The sequence below is a fragment of the Entelurus aequoreus genome, linkage group LG07 (genome assembly GCF_033978785.1).
Source record: "Entelurus aequoreus isolate RoL-2023_Sb linkage group LG07, RoL_Eaeq_v1.1, whole genome shotgun sequence".
Lineage (NCBI taxonomy): Eukaryota > Metazoa > Chordata > Actinopteri > Syngnathiformes > Syngnathidae > Entelurus > Entelurus aequoreus.
Window position 1 is genome coordinate 2,781,854 of NC_084737.1, and position 20,000 is coordinate 2,801,853.

The following is a 20,000-nucleotide window of genomic DNA, read 5'->3' on the forward strand; positions in this document are numbered from 1 at the left end:
TCACTTTGCTCTCCTCAGGTTCCAAAAACAACTTTTTGTCCATTTGCATCATTTTCTCACAATAATGGACCGCAACTTCCTCTTAATGAATCACTCATTCCTATTTAGAAAGGTGGCGACTATCATCTATGAACGGCGAGAAGACCAAGTGCGTGAGTTAAAGTTATCGCCAATAGCCTACGTTGACTTTGTGGATTGCTGGTAATATTTCTTAGGAAGCAGCGAGTCACTAATGTGTGTGCATGGTTGTGTTAGATCAGGGGTCACCAACACGGTGCCCGCGGGCACCAGGTAGCCCGTAAGGACCAGATGAGTAGCCCGCTGGCCTGTTCTAAAAATAGCTCAAATAGCAGCACTTACCAGTGAGGTGCCTCTATTTTTTTTCAATTGTATTTATTTACTAGCAAGCTGGTCTCGCTTTGCTCGATATTTTTAATTCTAAAAGAGACAAAACTCAAATAGAATTTGAAAATCCAAGAAAATATTTTAAAGACTTGGTCTTCACTTGTTTAAATAAATTCATTATTTTTTTTTAAATGGTATTTATTTACTAGCAAGCTGGTCTCGCTTTGCTCGACATTTTTTAATTCTAAAAGAGACAAAACTCAAATAGAATTTGAAAATCCAAGAAAATATTTTAAAGACTTGGTCTTCACTTGTTTAAATAAATTCATTATTCATCCTAAAATTCATTATTCATCCTAAATTCATTATTCATCCCAAAACTCATCACTTTGCTCTCCTCAGGTTCCAAAAACAACTTTTTGTCCATTTGCATCATTTTCTCACAATGACACAATAATGGACCGCAACTTCCATTTAACGAATCACTCATTCCTATTTAGAAAGGTGGCGACTATCATCTATAAACGGCGAGAAGACCAAGTGCGTGAGTTAAATACCGCATCCACGCTGAGTTATCGCCAATAGCCTACGTTGACTTTGTGGATTGCTGGTAATATTTCTTAGGAAGCAGCGAGTCACTAATGTGTGTGAATGGTTGTGTTAGATCAGGGGTCACCAACGTGGTGCCCGTGGGCACCAGGTAGCCCGTAAGGACCAGATGAGTAGCCCGCTGGCCTGTTCTAAAAATAGCTCAAATAGCAGCACTTACCAGTGAGCTGCCTCTATTTTTTAAATTGTATTTATTTACTAGCAAGCTGGTCTCGCTTTGCCCGACATTTTTACTTCTAAGAGAGACAAAACTCAAATAGAATTTGAGTGCAAAACATATGGATGATGTATTACAGGTGCAAAACATATGGATGATGTATTACAGGTGCAAAACATATGGATGATGTATTACAGGTGCAAAACATATGGATGATGTATTACAGGTGCAAAACATACGGATGATGTATTACAGGTGCAAAACATATGGATGATGTATTACAGTTGCAAAACATATGGATGATGTATTACAGGTGCAAAACATATAGATGATGTTTTACAGGTGCAAAACATATAGATGATGTATTACAGGTGCAAAACATATGGATGATGTATTACAGGTGCAAAACATATGGATGATGTATTACAGGTGCAAAACATATGGATGATGTTTTACAGGTGCAAAACATATAGATGATATTTTACAGGTGCAAAACATATAGATTATGTTTTACAGGTGCAACTAGCAAGCTGGTCTCGCTTTGCCCGACATTTTTAATTCTAAAAGAGACAAAACTCAAATAGAATTTGAAAATCCAAGAAAATATTTTAAAGACTTGGTCTTCACTTGTTTAAATAAATTCATTTTTTATTTTTTTTTTCTTTGCTTCTTATAACTTTCAGAAAGACAATTTTAGAGAAAAAATACAACTTTAAAAATGATTTTAGGATTTTTAAACACATATACCTTTTTACCTTTTAAATTCCTTCCTCTTCTTTGCTGACAATTTAAATCAATGTTCAAGTAAAAAAAAATTATTTTTTTTTTGTAAAGAATAATAAATACATTTTAATTTTAGCTTCTGTTTTTTCGACGAAGAATATTTGTGAAATATTTCTTCAAACTTATGATTAAAATTCCAAAAAAATGATTCTGGCAAATCTAGAAAATCTGTAGAATCAAATTTAAATCTTATTTCAAAGTCTTTTGAATTTCTTTTAAAATTTTGGTTCTGGAAAATCTAGAAGAAATAATGTTTTGTCTTTGTTAGAAATATAGCTTGGTCCAATTTGTTATATATTCTAACAAAGTGCAGATTGGATTTTAACCTATTTAAAACATGTCATCAAAATTCTAAAAGTAATCTTAATCAGGAAAAATTACTAATGATGTTCCATACATTTTTTTTTTTTTTTCAAAAAGATTCGAATTAGCTAGTTTTTCTCTTCTTTTTTCAGTTGAATTTTGAATTTTAAAGAGTCGAAATTGAAGATAAACTATGTTTCAAAATTGAATTGTCATTTTTTTCGTGTTTTCTCCTCCTTTAAACCGTTCAATTAAGTGTAAATATCATCAATAAATAATAATAACATAGAGTTAAAGGTAAATTGAGCAAATTGGCTATTTCTGGCAATTTATTGAAGTGTGTATCAAACTGGTAGCCCTTCGCATTAATCACTACCCAAGAAGTAGCTCTTGCTTTCAAAAAGGTTGGTGACCCCTGGTTTAGACTGTCATTAGGCCGCCTGCTGGTCAATTTTGTGAACTGCAGTTTCCCACAAAACAAAAAGTGGTGATGATTTTATTTTGTTTTTTTCATATTCAAAAACAAATATGTACTTTTAATGTTTTAATGAATTTCGGGGCCAAAAGTGTCCGACTGAACATGAGGAGAGCGAGCAATCTGACTTAAAAGTGTGTGCAGCAAGAAGGGGATCCATACGGCCCCCCCATCCATGGCGGTTCACCCGACACGTGAAACGTGACAAATTTAGCGTTGAACGTCTTCAAATGTGTTTTGTGGCAAATTCCAACTTGAATGATTAACCTCCCCACACCCGCCCCTCTTCCTCTCACGCGAGATCCACCCAGGAATTGGGCCGTATGAATCTCCTCCCGGCTGTATGCGTGTGTGGCTCACAGTAGAAAGGTGAAGGCAAGCAGCCAACGAGTGGAAGGAAAAGAAGGCATAGAATCGTTAGTGTTGTGGGAGGAGCTAAACTAAATAACACATTATTTCTAGCTTTGTGATCTAAAAAAATAAAATAAAACAACAACAAAATATTCAAACAGGATTCCAATGTTAGAATTGAAGAGAACGTCTATCAATGTTCCAGCAACTCAAGGACCAATCACAACTTGTGGAACCGGTTTGCTCCGATTGGGTCTAATTGTCCGCAGAACCGAAAGCAACCACTGTGGACTTTGGTCCGAGACGTCAGAAGAAAGGGCGATAATGATATTATTATATATTATTATTCTTCATTATTCTATTCTGAGAGAATTGTTGACTTTAATACAAAACATATAATTTTTAAGAGAAAAGTCATGTGAACTTGGGCTTAGTTCATTTTTTAACCAATGCTACTTTTTCCATTTCATTTCCTAGTTTGATTGACTTTGCTTGAATAAATATAATAAAAAACACAAATTGGATTATCACTCTCACGAGACGGTGTGGCAAAGAAACATCCTCTGTGTTCACAATAAATGTTCCAGTTTTAAGTGCTTGGTATCATGGAGATCACCATCGTGAAACAATCAATATCACCTTTGATTAGCTTTAGATTCTGGAGGTTATGTGGAGATATGTTCAAATATAAAATCATCCAGCATTCATAGAGAGAGGAAAATGACTGCACATAATCCAAAAAAAAAAAATCCTTACAGTTAGTGTTCAATTCCAAAACAATGTTGAGGACATAGTCTGACTGTATGTGCTGAAGGGAGAGGTAGAATGTTTGCTGACTGCAGCTAAGTGCTAAAGCTAAGCTGCACACTAAAGACTTGATGAGAGAGAAATAACTGACCGCTCTACTACACGCGACTACTATACAAGGTGTGTGTGTGTGTGTGTGTGTGTGTGTGTGTGTGTGTGTGTGTGTGTGTGTGTGTGTGTGTGTGTGTGTGTGTGTGTGTGTGTGTGTGTGTGTGTGTGTTTTATGAGCTGATGTTTGGTTCCCTTCAAGGCTATTGTGAAAGAGTCATTGCATGACATGGTTGAGGTATCAGTTTCCATGAGCAGGTGAGGTTTGTGGAAAGGTGCTTTCACAACTAACATTTCTCTGCTCCCCGCTTTGTTTTCTACCGCACTTCCGGTGCTTTTTTTTTGCAAACATGGAAGCCAACCGCAATGTTGAAGCCCCTTTCTCTTCTCCAGTTCATGAACAAAACACGAAGCAAAACTTGGCCGGTCAGCTTTTGTCGGTCCGCTAAGCAGAGCAGACCGTGAAACCGCTGAAGTCAGGCAAACGCTCTGCAAAGTTCTATAAACAACGCTAAAAAAATAAAAAACACAGCTAATGGCGTGTTACCTTTGTACTGGGAAGTCGGAATTTCCAAGTTTCTAGTCAGAATTTCAAATGGTAAGAGCTCCAACTCGGCGCATTCTCACCACTCCCAAGTTGGCTTCAAAGATGGCTGCTCTGGAAGTGAACAATGGTATAAGCGTCTAATTTCCCTTACTAGCACTTATGATTAGTTTTGTGGCACTAAATCAGCACCTCCAAGTCCGAGTCCATGGTTCTCGCCCGGAAAAGGGTGGAGTGCCATCTCCGGGTTGAGGAGGAGACCCTGCACTAAGTGGAGGAGTTCAAGTACCTCGGAGTCTTGTTCACGAGTGAGGGCAGAGTGGATGGTGAGATCGACAGGCGGATCGGTGCGGCGTCTTCAGTAATGCGGACGCTGTATCGATCCGTTGTGGTGAAGAAGGAGCTGAGCCAGAGGGCAAAGCTCTCAATGTACCGGTCGATCTACGTTCCCATCCTCACCTATGGTCATGAGCTTTGGGTTATGACCGAAAGGACAAGATCACGGGTACAAGCGGCCCAAATGAGTTTCCTCCACCGGGTGGCGGGTCTCTCCCTTAGAGATAGGGTGAGAAGCTCTGTCGTCCGGGAGGAGCTCAAAGTAAAGCCGCTGCTCCTCCACATGGAGAGGAGCCAGATGAGGTGGTTCGGGCATCTGGTCAGGATGCCACCCGAACGCCTCCCTAGGGAGGTGTTTAGGGCACGTCCGACCGGCAGGAGGCCACGGGGAAGACCCAGGACACGTTGGGAAGACTATGTCTCCCGGCTGGCCTGGGAATGCCTCGGGATCCCCCGGGAGGAGCGGGACGAAGTGGCTGGGGAGAGGGAAGTCTGGGCTTCCCTGGCCCCGCGACCCGACCTCATATAAGCGGAAGAAGATGGATGGATGGATAAATCAGCCATATACGATGTATTGTTAGATGTTCGCACAGCATAGTGTAAACTACATTTGTGTTATGTTATATTTACATTCTACATTGCTAGCAAGCGCAAAAAGAGCTTACGTAGATGTGGCCATCTTGGTTTCCGACCTCGTAACTGGAACGCTCACAACTCGGCTGTGACGTCATTCCCAGCTCTGACTTCTAACTTCCGAGGTAAATGGACCGCATCATTTCGTTTGAAGAGTTCGTACAATTCGATAGCAAAGCAACGACTCCACCCTTCGTGCCGTACGTGTACCTCGTAGCACAAAAGTCTTGTGGGTGTCTAGTGCAGTCGGTTGTTCAAATGTTTTGGTTTCTCGAAGCTAAAAACACGGCTAACCATTCAGTGATTTATCTGAATTGATTCTCTGGAGAGCACCTTTACCTAAAAGTTGTCTTTTTCTCAGCTTTTTGAGCAGCAACAAAAACGACATGTTGGCCCGCAACGTTTTAGAAGTATCAGAAGTTTTCAGAAGTAGTAACAGTGTTTTGTGCGTCCTGCAATGAACCAGGAGTTGTTGTGTTGGTTTGGAAAAAGTCTCTGTATTTAGAAACTTTGAGAGAAGTAACAGGTTCAACATGCCAGAGGTTCATCCGATGGTTAAAAGGTTAATCGGACTTTGTGCTGATTCAAACTCAGGGGACCGATTCAAAATCACGCCAAATTAGCAGCTAAAGATGAGTTCAGTCTCTAGTTGTATCAGTCATTTATAGTCAAACTTGATTCAGACATTCATTGGAACATTATCGGATCGCTGAAGTCAACATAATGGCGACTTTGTTTGGGACCAAACTAGTTTGTTTGTTGATCGTCATGTGACCGGTCGTTGGGTGTAAATCGCTCCTGGTTACGATTCAAAGTCAGCTGACATGACTTCAAATCGGAACAACGAAAGATGTGTTCAGTCACCAGAATTATCATTTAGGTTGGATTGATGTCGGATTGCTCACCTCAACTGAATGTTGAGTTTGTTTGAGATCACACTGAATTGGTTTGTGACATGACTGAAATTGATTCAATCCAAAGTCAGTCGACCGACTGTTTGGCACAGCTAAAGATGCGTTTGGTCTCCAGTTGTCTCGGTTGTCATCAGTCATTTAGGGTCAAACCTGATTCAGACATTGGCATTTTAGATTGGATTGATGCCGGATCACCTAAACCAAATGGTTTGCCAGCTTGATTACTGCGCTGACCCGATTGACAGTCAGTTAACTTGACTCAATATTACATTTTGCTTAGCTAAAGATTTGTTCACTTTACATTTTCATCAGTTTACATCTGAAATTTGAAGTCAAACCTGATGGCAATGGCAAGTTGGACTGGGTTAATGTCAAATCGCTCACCTCAACCGAATGGCCTCAGACTTTGTTTGGGACTATCAAGCTGGCTTGCGACATGTGAGAAAGTCATCTGATTGTCATGTGATCAGTCGTTGGCTCTAAAGATGCGTTCAGTCTATAGTGTGATCTGTCTTTTGGAGTCAAACATGATTCCGACATTGGCACTCGGATCTAAATCGGATAGCTCACCTCAATCGAATAGCGCCTGAGTTTGGAATCATACTGGTTGTCTTGCCACATGTAGGAAAATCATCTGATTGTCATGCTAACTGTTATTCGCTATTGGTTACGATTGAAAATCAACTGACTCAAAGTCGGGCCTAATTAGCGAAGAGTTTGTCAAGCTAAAGCTGTGTTCAGTCTACTGTCTTCTGTTCTGTCTAGTCATCTGTCATTTAGGGTCAAACCTGGTTCTGACATTGGCAAGCTGGTTAAGCTTGATATTGGATCGCTCACCTCAAACAAATAGCGCTAGAGTTTGTTTCGGACCAAACTGGTTGGTCTGTGACATACCCGAAATGAATACGATTGTCAAACAACTATTTAGGAGCTGCTAATCGCTCTCTATTACAATTCAAACTCAGTCGACCGACTCAAAATCGAGCTGACTTGGCACAGTGTTTTACCTGCCAGTCATTTAGGGTCAAACCTGATTCCGACATTGGCACGGCTCAAATCGATATCGGATATCACACCTCAATCAAATGGTGCCAAAGTTAGTTTGGAATCTCAGTGGTTGGCTTGCAACATGCAAGAAAGTAATCTGGTCATCATGTGACCAGTTGCTAGCTTATAAACTCAAAATCGAGCCTACTGTAATTAGCTTAGACTTTGCCAAGCTAAATATGTGTTCAGTCTATGGTTTCATTTATCATTGAGGGTCAATCCTGATTCTGTCAGACTCTGGCATGTTGGATCGGCTAGTCATACAACCAATTGCTAGCGGTCTTAGTTATGATTCAAATTCAGCTGACTTGACTCAAAAATCTGACCTTATTAGCATCGTGTTTGCTTAGTCCATGGTTTCACCCGTTTCCGTCTATCATTTAGCCTCAAACCTGATTCCGACATTGACTAAATGGATTAATGTCGGATCCTTCGCGTTAATCGAATAGTGCTACAGTTTGTTTGGGACCACAGTGAGCCTGAACATAGTATGGATGGACCAAAAACAAACCAGAGTCCAGTTAAAAGGGGACCAAAGTATGCTAGTGTGAAAGCACCCTTTAAGTAAGGCGACTGAGGTGGAGCGGCTGACCTGGTTGAAGGGGGTCGGAGACTCGTCACAAAGAGGCCGATCACAGTTCAGGTTTCTCCTCAGAACCCTAAAAATAGGAACGGTCTCCATTCCTTCGAGTCGCCCACCCCTAGAATTCCGTTTTTTTCCCCGTCAAACAGGTGACGTTGATAAACATTTCTTTCTAGAGTGTCTGCAAAAGTGAGCCGGAGTAGTGAGAAAGGTCACGTTGAACACTTTGGGTTGGCATCAGTCACTGCATATTTAAAGGCTCTGTACAAAGTCTTGGGGGAGGTCCATGTTGTTTGAAGGGTTTGGCGGAAAAAAGGGATTTAGAAAAGTCTTTCGGTTATAAGCGACACGTTCCTTGGTGCGCCAAAGAAGAAGCAGAACTTTGATGGCTGCCGAGTTAAAGCTGATACGGTTGAGGCGATTGAAGTAGTAGTAGTAGTAGTAGTAGTAGTAATAGTACTTGTAAGTAGAGGCTTGATGATGAAGAGGCACGCCCATGATGGCTAATGTTCCTTCTGAGTGGATCCTCACTCCACTGATGTCCTTTCAAAGCTTCCCTTAAAGAGTCCTGGTACGCTGCTTCAGGAGGATTGTGAGGAATATGGTTGCTTAGTTGAAACCAAAGGAACATTGGGGAAAAAAAACAAAGCTTTCTCCTCGCTTCGTCACTAAACCTATTCAACTGAATGCAAGCCAAGCACAAGCTAGATAATCTCCGTTAGAGCAACAGGTTTGCAACAGGATCCAAAGTGAAAAAGCTTATCCATCGACTTCTGAGAGATCCATTCAACCTTCGGTGGACGGAGAGGACGCCTTGTGGTGGCAACAAGCGGTACCTGGCGGTTTGTACTCCCCGCTTCCCGGAGCTTTCTGTTTGCGCTATAAAACATGCCCCCGTAAATTTGCCAAACGTTTAAGCATCGCGCGGAACAGCAGTGGTGCCTCAACTGAAGAGTGTTTCTAGGTCATTTGATGTAAAGCATTAGTTGGTGTTGCGTAAACTCCGGTCCTAATCGCTAGCATTAGCTTATAGCTAAAGATCGACATAACTTTTAACAATAATAGTCTGATTCATTTAATTTTATTTTTGTGTCTATATGCATTTAACATTGATATCGTCCTTCTGTGCTCGTGTGTTTATATCTTGGGACTACATTAGCGACTACACCAGGGGGCACCAGGTAGTCCGTAAGGACCAGATGAGTAGCCCGCTGGCCTGTTCTAAAAATAGCTCAAATAGCAGCACTTACCAGTGAGCTGCCTCTATTTTTTAAATGTTATTTATTTACTAGCCAGCTGGTCTCGCTTTGCCCGACATTTTTAATTCTAAGAGAGACAAAACTCAAATAGAATTTGAAAATCCAAGAAAATATTTTAAAGACTTGGTCTTCACTTGTTTAAATAAATTCATTATTTTTTTAACTTTGCTTCTTATAACTTTCAGAAAGACAATTTTAGAGAAAAAATACAACCTTAAAAAGGATTTTATGATTTTTAAACACATATACCTTTTTACCTTTTAAATTCCTTCCTCTTCTTTCCTGACAATTTAAATCAATGTTCAAGTACATTTTTTTTTTATTGTAAAGAATGATAAATAAATTTTATTTTAATTCTTCATTTTAGCTTCTGTTTTTTCGACAAAGAATATTTGTGGAATATTTCTTCAAACTTATTATGATTAAAATTATTCTGGCAAATCTAGAAAATCTGTCGAATCAAATTTAAATCTTATTTCAAAGTCTTTTGAATTTCTTTTAAAATTTTTGTTCTGGAAAATCTAGAAGAAATAATGATTTGTCTTTGTTAGAAATATAGCTTGGTCCAATTTGTTATATATTCTAACAAAGTGCAGATTGGATTTTAACCTATTTAAAACATGTCATCAAAACTCTAAAATTAATCTTAGTCAGGAAAAATTACTAATGATGTTCCATAAAATCTTTTTTTTATTTTTTTAAAAAGATTGGAATTAGCTAGTTTTTCTCTTCTTTTTTTTCGGTTGAATTTTGAATTTTAAAGAGTCAAAATTGAAGATAAACTATGTTTCAAAATTTTACTGTCATTTTTTTCGTGCTTTTTCCTCTTTTAAACCGTTCAATTAAGTGTAAATATCATTAATTATTAATAATAACATAAAGCACACAACTTGTTATCTTCCACTGCAAGTTAGGAGTGGCCTCGCCGCAGATGTTTCTGTCTTTCAGCCTGCTAACAGCCAAGGACGATCCAGGACCTCAATAAAGGTAAGGCGTATCAACAGCAGGCAGACAAAACAGAGACAGGGCGCAATCACAAGGCCCAAAGCACATTTCCGTTCTCAATAATCACGTATTGTGCGTACTGAGCTGCTGGCATAATGTGTGACTCCTCCCTTTAGAAGCAGCCTCAGCATGTAACTAGGGAACTAAAAAGGGGGGCGCGTGGGCTGTGCCTCAGAGCATAGGGTGAGACTGTAACTGAGTGTGCAGCTCCATGCGTTCTCCCCATGAGCAAAATTGAACTCTGTCTCTGCCGGATTCCTTGCTTAGATAGTTTGGTGCTTAAACCTGACAGAGGGCAGCAGTGCTAGTTTGCGCCATACTGAAGCAGAATGATGGCGTCAAAATAATATTAATACAATTTAACAGCGAACATTTATCCATGAAAATATAGACAAGCTGCTGATGGTGGGATTGAGGGAGAAGCAGCGTTATTTTATTACTTCATAGAACTAGTTGTGTGTCGTACACGCAACTGTATCTTTTTCATATATTTCGAAAAGTTTTTCATTTTAAAAGTTTAGAATTGTGCTCCTTAAAGGCCTACTGAAAGCCACTACTAGCGACCACGCAGTCTGATAGTTTATATATCAATGATGAAATCTTAACATTGCAACACATGCCAATACGGCCGGGTTAACTTATAAAGTGACATTTTACATTTCCCGCCACACTACCGGTTGAAAACGTCTTTGTATGATGACGTATGCGCGTGACGTCAATGGTTGATACGGAAGTATTCGGACCCATTGAATCCAATACAAAAAAGCTCTGTTTTCATCCCAAAATTCCACAGTATTCTGGACATCTGTGTTGGTGAATCTTTTGCAATTTGTTTAATGAACAATGGAGACTGCAAAGAAGAAAGCTGTAGGTGCGATCGGTGTATTAGCGGCGGACTACAGCAACACAATCAGGAGGACTTTGAGATGGATAGCAGACGCGCTAGCCTGAGTACAGCTTTGGCTTCCAAACAGTTGATCGCTTGCCCGTACGTGCGTGTCGCTATGTGCATGTCACGTACGTAACTTTGGGGAAATATATGTTTCTTGCCGACTCTGATTGCGGCCGGGGTGTCGTCGAATGCTACAACGCCCATGCCGTAGCTAAGTTAGCTTCAATGGCGTCGTTAGCAACAGCATTGTTAAGCTTCGCCAAGCTGGGAATTATTAACCGTGTATTTACATGTCCATGGTTTAATAGTATTGTTGATCTTCTGTCTATCCTTCCAGTCAGGGGTTTATTTATTTTGTTTCTATCTGCATTTGAGCCCGATGCTATCACGTTAGCTCAGTAGCTAAAGAGCTTCGCCGATGTATTGTCGTGGAGATAAAAGTCACCTTGAATGTCCATTTCGCGTGCTCGACTCTCATTTTCAAGGGGATATAGTATCCCAGGTGGTTTAAAATACAAATCCGTGATCCACAATAGAAAAAGGAGAAAGTGCGGAATCCAATGAGCCAGCTTGTACCTAAGTTACGGTCAGAGCGAAAAAAGATACACCCTGCACTGCCTCTCTAGTCCTTCACTCTCACTTTCCTCATCCACAAATCTTTCATCCTGGCTCAAATTAATGGGGTAATCGTCGCTTTCTCGGTCCGAATCGCTCTCGCTGCATTGTAAACAACGGGGAAATGTGAGGAGTCCTTCCTCCGGTGACGTCACGCTACTTCCGGTACAGGCAAGGCTTTTTTTTTTTTAAAGTTGCGAACTTTATCGTCGATGTTCTCTACTAAATCCTTTCAGCAAAAATATGGCAATATCGCAAAATGATCAAGTATGACACATAGAATGGATCTGCTATCCCCGTTTGAATAAAACAAATTCATTTCAGTAGGCCTTTAAGGGGGGCACAAGCACTCGTTAAATTTCAACGGAAGATTGAAGAAAACTGAATGGGATTATTCTCTGTAAAATGTGTTTGGAGTTCACATTGTTGGGTGTGTGTTGCAGATTTGTGGATTTACATCATTTCTCGCGAGGCAAATTGCTTGGGATTTGGTTTGGTTTTGTCTTCACGGAGTCGTCACTAAAAGCCGAGGCGTCCTCTCCATCCACATGTAGCATCTTCAACTCTTACTACTACAATAAAACTCTAAAATATGTACAAGAACCGGACTGCTCAAAGTGGTATTTACAAAGTTTGTCCACAAGGGGGCGCTCCGGGCCTGCGCACCGCGTCGACAATGATATGTACTGATGGCGTCTTTCAAAACAGAGAAACACAAAAAATAAAGATTTCTCAGCAGGGGTGTCCAAACTTTGTCCACGGAGGAGAGCATACAGGGAAAAGAAGTATGCGAGGGGACTAATCTATAGAGCAGGGGTCACCAACGCGGTGCCCGCGGGCACCAGGTAGCCCGTAAGGACCAGATGAGTAGCCCGCTGGCCTGTTCTAAAATGAGCTCAAATAGCAGCACTTACCAGTGAGCTGCCTCTATTTTTTAAATTGTATTTATTTACCAGCAAGCTGGTCTCGCTTTGCCTGACATTTTTAATTCTAAGAGAGACAAAACTCAAATAGAATTTGAAAATCCAGGAAAATATTTTAAAGACTTGGTCTTCACTTGTTTAAATAAATTCATTAATTGTTTTACTTTGCTTCTTATAACTTTCAGAAAGACAATTTTAGAGAAAAAATACAACCTTAAAAATGATTTTAGGATTTTTAAACACATATACCTTTTTACCTTTTAAATTCCTTCCTCTTCTTTCCTGACAATTTAAATCAATGTTTAAGTAAATTTATTTTTTTTATTGTAAAGAATAATAAATACATTTTAATTTAATTCTTCATTTTAGCTTCTGTTTTTTCGACGAAGAATATTTGTGAAATACTTCAAACTTATTATGATTAAAATTCAAAAAAAATATTCTGGCAAATCTGGAAAATCTGTAGAATCAAATTTAAATCTTATTTCAAAGTCTTTTGAATTTCTTTTAAAATTTTTGTTCTGGAAAATCTAGAAGAAATAACGATTTGTCTTTGTTAGAAATATAGCTTGGTCCAATTTGTTATATATTCTAACAAGGTGTAAATTGGATTTTAACCTATTTAAAATGTGTCATCAAAATTCAAAAATGAATCTTAATCAGGAAAAATTACTAATGATGTTGCATAAATTGTTTTTTAAATTTTTATCAAAAAGATTCGAATTAGCTAGTTTTTCTCTTCTTTTTTTCGGTTGAATTTTGAATTTTAAAGAGTTGAAATTGAAGATAAACTATGTTTCAAAATGTAATTGTCATTTTTTTCGTGTTTTCTCCTCTTTTAAACCGTTCAATTAAGTGTAAATATCATTAATTATGAATAATAACATAGAGTTAAAGGTAAATTGAGCAAATTGGCTATTTCTGGCAATTTATTGAAGTGTGTATCAAACTGGTAGCCCTTCGCATTAATCACTACCCAAGAAGTAGCTCTTGCTTTCAAAAAGGTTGGTGACCCCTGCTATAGATTACATATTTGTAATCAACTCGTTTTTTTTTTTTTACAGCATGCATTAAGCTCCCAACATTGCTGCTGGAGATAAAAACCCATTTAAAAAGTGCCAGCTTTGGTTCATGCACGTGCGTCTCTGCTTACTAGCTTACGTCGACTGTCCTCCGCCAAATCACAGTGAGCTTGGAAAACAATCGAGCGTCGTCTGATTGCGTTAGCTTGCACGCCGCGGCCCGTCGATCCTCACCGGGACAAACTTGCTTTTTTTTTCTTCTCCTTCTTTTTCCCTGAGGTAACGGCGAGCGAACTTGGGGTTTTTTTTTTTTTGTCGCCGTGGTCTTTAGCAGCCCGACAAATACGGCCCGGAGAGTCGCCATCCGACAGAAAAAGAAAAAACAAAACGCGACGTCGTCGAGTCTCCGAGCTTCACAGGTCCGGGAAAAACGACAAAGAGGTGAAAAAAAAAAGAAATAGAGAAGTTCTTTCCTTCCCTGCGCCGAGGCCTCACACTCCCCTTGTGGTCCAATTGTCGTTACATCGTACACACACACACACACACACACACACACACACACACACATAGAAACACAAGGACTCCTCACACACTTCTCAGCATTCAAAGACGACTCACAGCAGCCTTCGAATCCTCTACTCTCTACACTTCCTCTCAACCCTCTCTTAAATATACATATATATATTTTTTATAGAATATATCTTCTTATAGTTCAGCTTATACATGTCATTAAACATACATTCCTGCAATATTCCCTTTTGTCTCAGAGAGCAAGGAAATACAACCGTAGTGACGCTCTCCTTTTCCCACCCGTCCTCGTCCAGCTCGCTAAAGAGACCTCTCCCTCCCAGCCAGTTTGCATGAAAGCAGATACTAACCAATAAGGATGCGGGAAGTCACATCCATCCATCATCCATCCCGGAAGGAGGCGGAGGATGGTGGCACATGATGGGGTTTTTCCCGATAGCGTGTGAAAGGGGGGGGCGGAGGGGGTGTCTGGCGGCGGAGGCTTTCTGCTACGACACCTCGCTGCCGAACACCTCCAGCACCAGCGGGGTGAGCTGCATGCTGTGCTCGGGCTGGAAGGAGAGCGAGCGGTACTGCTTGGAGTGCTCCTCGTTGAGGCTGCGCAGGTCGGCCAGCTTCTGGATCATCTTGGCGTAGAGGAGGCGCCCCCCCGGGTGGTTGACTCGGATGTAGGCCTGCAGGGTCTCCGACATGTGGTCCTGGAGCTGCTCGATGCGGGCGTGGTCCTGCACGCCGGGGCGGTCTGCGGGCGGGAAGATTGGGGAGCGGAGAAGTTTTGTTGGAACTTCACATTTGCATAGAGGTCAGAAAATCCTTCATTCATATACGTGACCTGTGCTGGCAAAATGAGGACATTTTAAAAACGGAGTTATTGTTATTTACACATTCTCCATCTAAAGACCTTCAAAATGATATATATGGTTTGTTGGAATCGGACAGAAAATGACCGAGTTACATCCGATTGAAGTCGACCAAGTTTGAGGGTCCGTTTTGAGAAAAACCAGCTTAAAGTTTACTGAATGTTCCAAAACAAAACTCCATAGCAACCATACCTTAAAGGCCTACTGAAAGCCACTACTAGCGACCACGCAGTCTGATAGTTTATATATCAATGATGAAATCTTAACATTGCAACACATGCCAAAACGGCCGGGTTAACTTATAAAGTGACATTTAAAATTTCCCGGGAAATATCCGGCTGAAACGTCGCGGTATGATGACGTATGCGCGTGACGAAGTCAGAGTAACGGGAGTTATGGTACCCCATAGAATTCTATACAAAAAGCTCTGTTTTCATTTCATAATTCCACAGTATTCTGGACATCTTTTGCAATTTGTTTAATGAACAATGAAGGCTGCAAAGAAGACAGTTGTAGGTGGGATCAGTGTATTAGCAGCGGACTACAGCAACACAACCAGGAGGACTTTGTTGGAGCGCTAGCCGCGCTAGCCGCCGACCTCACCTTGACTTCCTACGTCTCCGGGCCGCCAAACGCATCGGGTGAAGTCCTTCGTCCTTCCGTCGATCGCTGGAACGCAGGTGAGCACGGGTGTTGATGAGCAGATGAGGGCTGGCTGGCGTAGGTGGAGAGCTAATGTTTTTAGCATAGCTCTGTGAGGTCCCGTTCCTAAGTTGCTAAGTTAGCTTCAATGGCGTCGTTAGATTAAAGATTAAAGATTAAAGTACCAATGATTGTCACACACACACACTAGATGTGGTGAAATTTGTCCCATCCCCTTGGGGAGCAGTGGGCAGCAGCGGCGCCGCGCCCGGGAATCATTTTGGTGATTTAACCCCAACTCCAACCCTTTGTTGCTGAGTGCCAAGCAGGGAGGTTATGGGTCCCATTTTTATAGTCTTTGGTATGACTCGGCTGGGATTTGAACTCCAACCTACCGATCTCAGGGCGGACACTCTAACCACTAGCACAGCATTGTTAACCTTCACCAGCCTGGAAAGCATTAACCGTGTATTTACATGTCCACGGTTTAATAGTATTGTTGATTTTCTATCTATCCTTCCAGTCAGGGGTTTATTTTTTTGTTTCTATATGCAGTTAAAGCACGATGCTATCACGTTAGCTCATAGCTAAAGCATTCCGCCGATGTATTGTCGTGGAGATAAAAGGCACTGAATGTCCATTTCGCGTTCTCGACTCTCATTTTCAAGAGGATATAGTATCCCAGGTGGTTTAAAATACAAATCCGTGATCCACAATAGAAAAAGGAGAGAGTGTGGAATCCAATGAGCCAGCTTGTACCTAAGTTACGGTCAGAGCGAAAAAAGATACGTCCTGCACTGCACTCTAGTCCTTCACTCTCACGTTCCTCATCCACGAATCGTTCATCCTGGCTCAAATTAATGGGGTAATCGTCGCTTTCTCGGTCCGAATCTCTCTCGCTGCTGGTGTAAACAACGGGGAAATGTGAGGAGCCTTTCAACCTGTGACGTCACGCTACTTCCGGTACAGGCAAGGCTTTTTTTTATCAGCGACCAAAAGTTGCGAACTTTATCGTCGATGTTCTCTACTAAATCCTTTCAGCAAAAATATGGCAATATCGCGACATGATCAAGTATGACACATAGAATGGATCTGCTATCCCCGTTTAAATAAGAAAAAATCATTTCAGTAGGCCTTTACAATACACATACAGTGGCGATCAAAAGTGTACATACACGTGTAAAGAACATCATGTCATGGCTGTCTTGAGTTTCCAATCATTTCTACAACTCTTATTTTTGTGTGATGTAGTGATTGGAGCACATACTTGTTGGCCACAAAAAACATTCATGAAGTTTGCTTCTTTTATACACGTACCGTCATGCCCGGGAACCGGTACTTTTCAAACAGAGTATAGTACCAGTTTTTTTATTCATTAGTACCGCGATACTATACCAGTAGTGGCATACCGTACAAGTACAACCCTGGTGTGTTCATATCATTCTGTCAAGTCAAGGTGCTCAGGTGCTGAGAGCCATGCAGAGGGAGAACTCTTGTATCCATCTTGAAAGCCAGAGATGCAGGAAATAATCACAAAGACGTTGGAATTTATCGCTGCCAGCAAAGTTATCAACTTCTATGGGTTATCGTTAAAATGAAATGTTTTTATTCAAACAGGGATAGCAGATCCATTCTAAGTGTCATACTTGATCATTTCGCGATATTGCCATATTTTTGCTGAAAGGATTTAGTAGAGAACATCGACGATAAAGTTCGCAACTTTTGGTCGCTGATAAAAAAAGCCTTGCCTGTACCGGAAGTAGCGTGACGTCACCGGAGGAAGGACTCCTCACATTTCCCCGTTGTTTACACCAGCAGCGAGAGCGATTCGGACCGAGAAAGCGACGATTACCCCATTAATTTGAGCCAGGATGAAAGATTTGTGGATGAGGAACGTGAGAGTGAAGGACTAGAGTGCAGTGCAGGATGTATCTTTTTCCGCTCAGACCGTAACTTAGGTACAAGCTGGCTCATTGGATTCCACACTTTCTCCTTTTTCTATTGTGGATCACGGATTTGTATTTTAAACCACCTCGGATACTATATCCTCTTGAAAATGAGAGTCGAGAACGCGAAATGGACATTCACAGTGACTTTTATCTCCACGACAATACATGGGCGAAGCTCTTTAGCTACGGAGCTAACGTGATAGCATCGGGCTCGAATGCAGATCGAAACAAAATAAATAAATCCCTGACTGGAAGGCTAGACAGAAGATCAACAATACTATTAAACCGTGGACATGTAAATACACGGTTAAGCCTAGCAATGCTGTTGCTAACGACGCCATTGAAGCTAACTTAGCTACAGGACCTCGACAGAGCTATGCTAAAAACATTAGCTCTCCACCTACGCCAGCCCTTATCTGCTCATCAACACCCGTGCTCACCTGCGTTCCAGCGATCGACAGCGCGACGAAGGACTTCACCCGATCATCAGTGCGGTCGGCGGCTAGCGTCGGATAGCGCGCGTCTGCTATCCATCTCAAAGTCCTCCTGGTTGTGTTGCTGCAGCCAGCCGCTAATACACCGATCCCCCCTACAGCTTTCTTCTTTGCAGTCTCCATTGTTCATTAAACAAATTGCAAAAGATTCACCAACACAGATGTCCAGAATACTGTGGAATTATGTGGTGAAAACAGACAACTTAAACTGGCCACCGTGCTATTCCAAAATGTCTGCATAAGTCATCATACATAGACGTTTTCAGCCGGATATTTCGCGGGAAATTTAAAATGTCACTTTATAAGTTAACCCGGCCGTATTGGCATGTGTTGCAATGTTAAGATTTCATCATTGATATATAAACTATCAGACTGCGTGGTCGGTAGTAGTGGCTTTCAGTAGGTCTTTAAATGAATCGACTTATGGCCCAGGTCTATTGTGTGAATATTGAAATGCCTTTAGGACATGGTTTTTAATGCTTAATGTTCTCAAGATCCATTGAATGTGCTCTAATGAGCCGCAGAAAGCCTGTTTATGCTCGCACATGGTCAGGGGAGGTTACCTGGGGAGAGCAGGCAGATGGCCATGAGCAGGACGTGTTCCTCCTCGTGCAGACTCAGCTTCTTCAGACCCACCTGGAACTTGACCAGCGGCTCCAGCAGTTCCAGAGTGTGACCGGCTGCATAGCAGGACAACAATGTTATTTCATTCATCACAATAAAACAAGCAGCCAACTGTAGTTCCACTCCCCCCAAGAGTGGCAACTACAGCTTGTTGTTGTTCCTCTAAATCAGTGTTTTTCAACCACTGTGCCGCAGCACACTAGTGTGCCGTGGGAGATGATCTAATATCAACTATTTGGGTTAAAAATATGTTTTGCAAAGCAGTAATTATAGTCTGCAAATGATGTGTTGTCTTTGAGTGTCGGTGCTGTCTAGAGCTGGGCAGAGTAACCGTGTAATACTCTTCCTTATCAGTAGGTGGCAGCCGGTAGCTAATTGCTTTGTAGATGTGGGAAAAAGCGGGAGGCAGTGTGCAGGTAAAAAGGTGTCTAATGCTTAAATAAAAAATAAGCCCCTAAGAAAAGGCATTGAAGCTTAGGGAAGGCTATGCAGAACGAGACTAAAACTGAACTGGCAACAAAGTAAACAAAAACAGAACGCTGGACGACAGCAAAAAATTACTGTGGAACAAAGATGGCGTCCACAATGTACATCGGAACATGAATATTTGTTTCAAAGCAGTAATTATAGTCTGCAAATGATGTGTTGTTGTTGAGTGTCGGTGCTGTCTAGAGCTGGGCAGAGTAACCGTGTAATACTCTTCTATATCAGTAGGTGGCAGCCGGTAGCTAATTGCTTTGTAGATGTGGGAAACAGCGGGAGGCAGTGTGCAGGTAAAAAGGTGTCTAATGCTTAAACCAAAAATAGACAAAAGGTGAGTGCCCCTAAGAAAAGGCATTGAAGCTTAGGGAAGGCTATGCAGAACCAAACTAAAACTGAACTGGCTACAAAGTAAACAAAAACAGAACGCTGGACGACAGCAAAGACTTACTGTGGAGCAAAGATGCCGTCCACAATGTACATCCCAACATGAATATTTGTTTCAAAGCAGTAATTATAATCCGCAAATAATGTGCCGTTGTTGAGTGTCGGTGCTGTCTAGAGCTGGGCAGAGTAACCGTGTAATACTCTTCCATATCAGTAGGTGGCAGCAGGTAGCTAATTGCTTTGTAGATGTGGGAAACAGCGGGAGGCAGCGTGCAGGTAAAAAGGTGTCTAATGCTTAAACCAAAAATAACCAAAAGGTGAGTGCCCCTAAGAAAAGGCATTGAAGCTTAGGGAAGGCTATGCAGAGAACGAAACTAAAACTGAA

General features: G+C 41.2%; 1 protein-coding gene across 5 annotated transcripts in view; it reads right to left on the reverse strand.

Moving 5' to 3' along the window:
- Nucleotides 1-13,184: 13,184 nt before the first annotated feature.
- The window catches only part of LOC133653269 (vitamin D3 receptor A), a 181,781-nt gene continuing 174,965 nt past the window's right edge, over nt 13,185-20,000 (reverse strand). For all 5 annotated transcript variants that reach the window (XM_062052367.1, XM_062052366.1, XM_062052364.1 and 2 more), the window contains 2 exons: nt 18,688-18,804; nt 13,185-14,921 (listed from right to left, as the gene is read on the reverse strand). In XM_062052367.1, the coding sequence (XP_061908351.1) occupies nt 14,668-14,921; nt 18,688-18,804 (371 nt within the window). In that variant the 3' untranslated portion in view covers nt 13,185-14,667. The remainder of the gene's footprint in view (nt 14,922-18,687; nt 18,805-20,000) is intronic.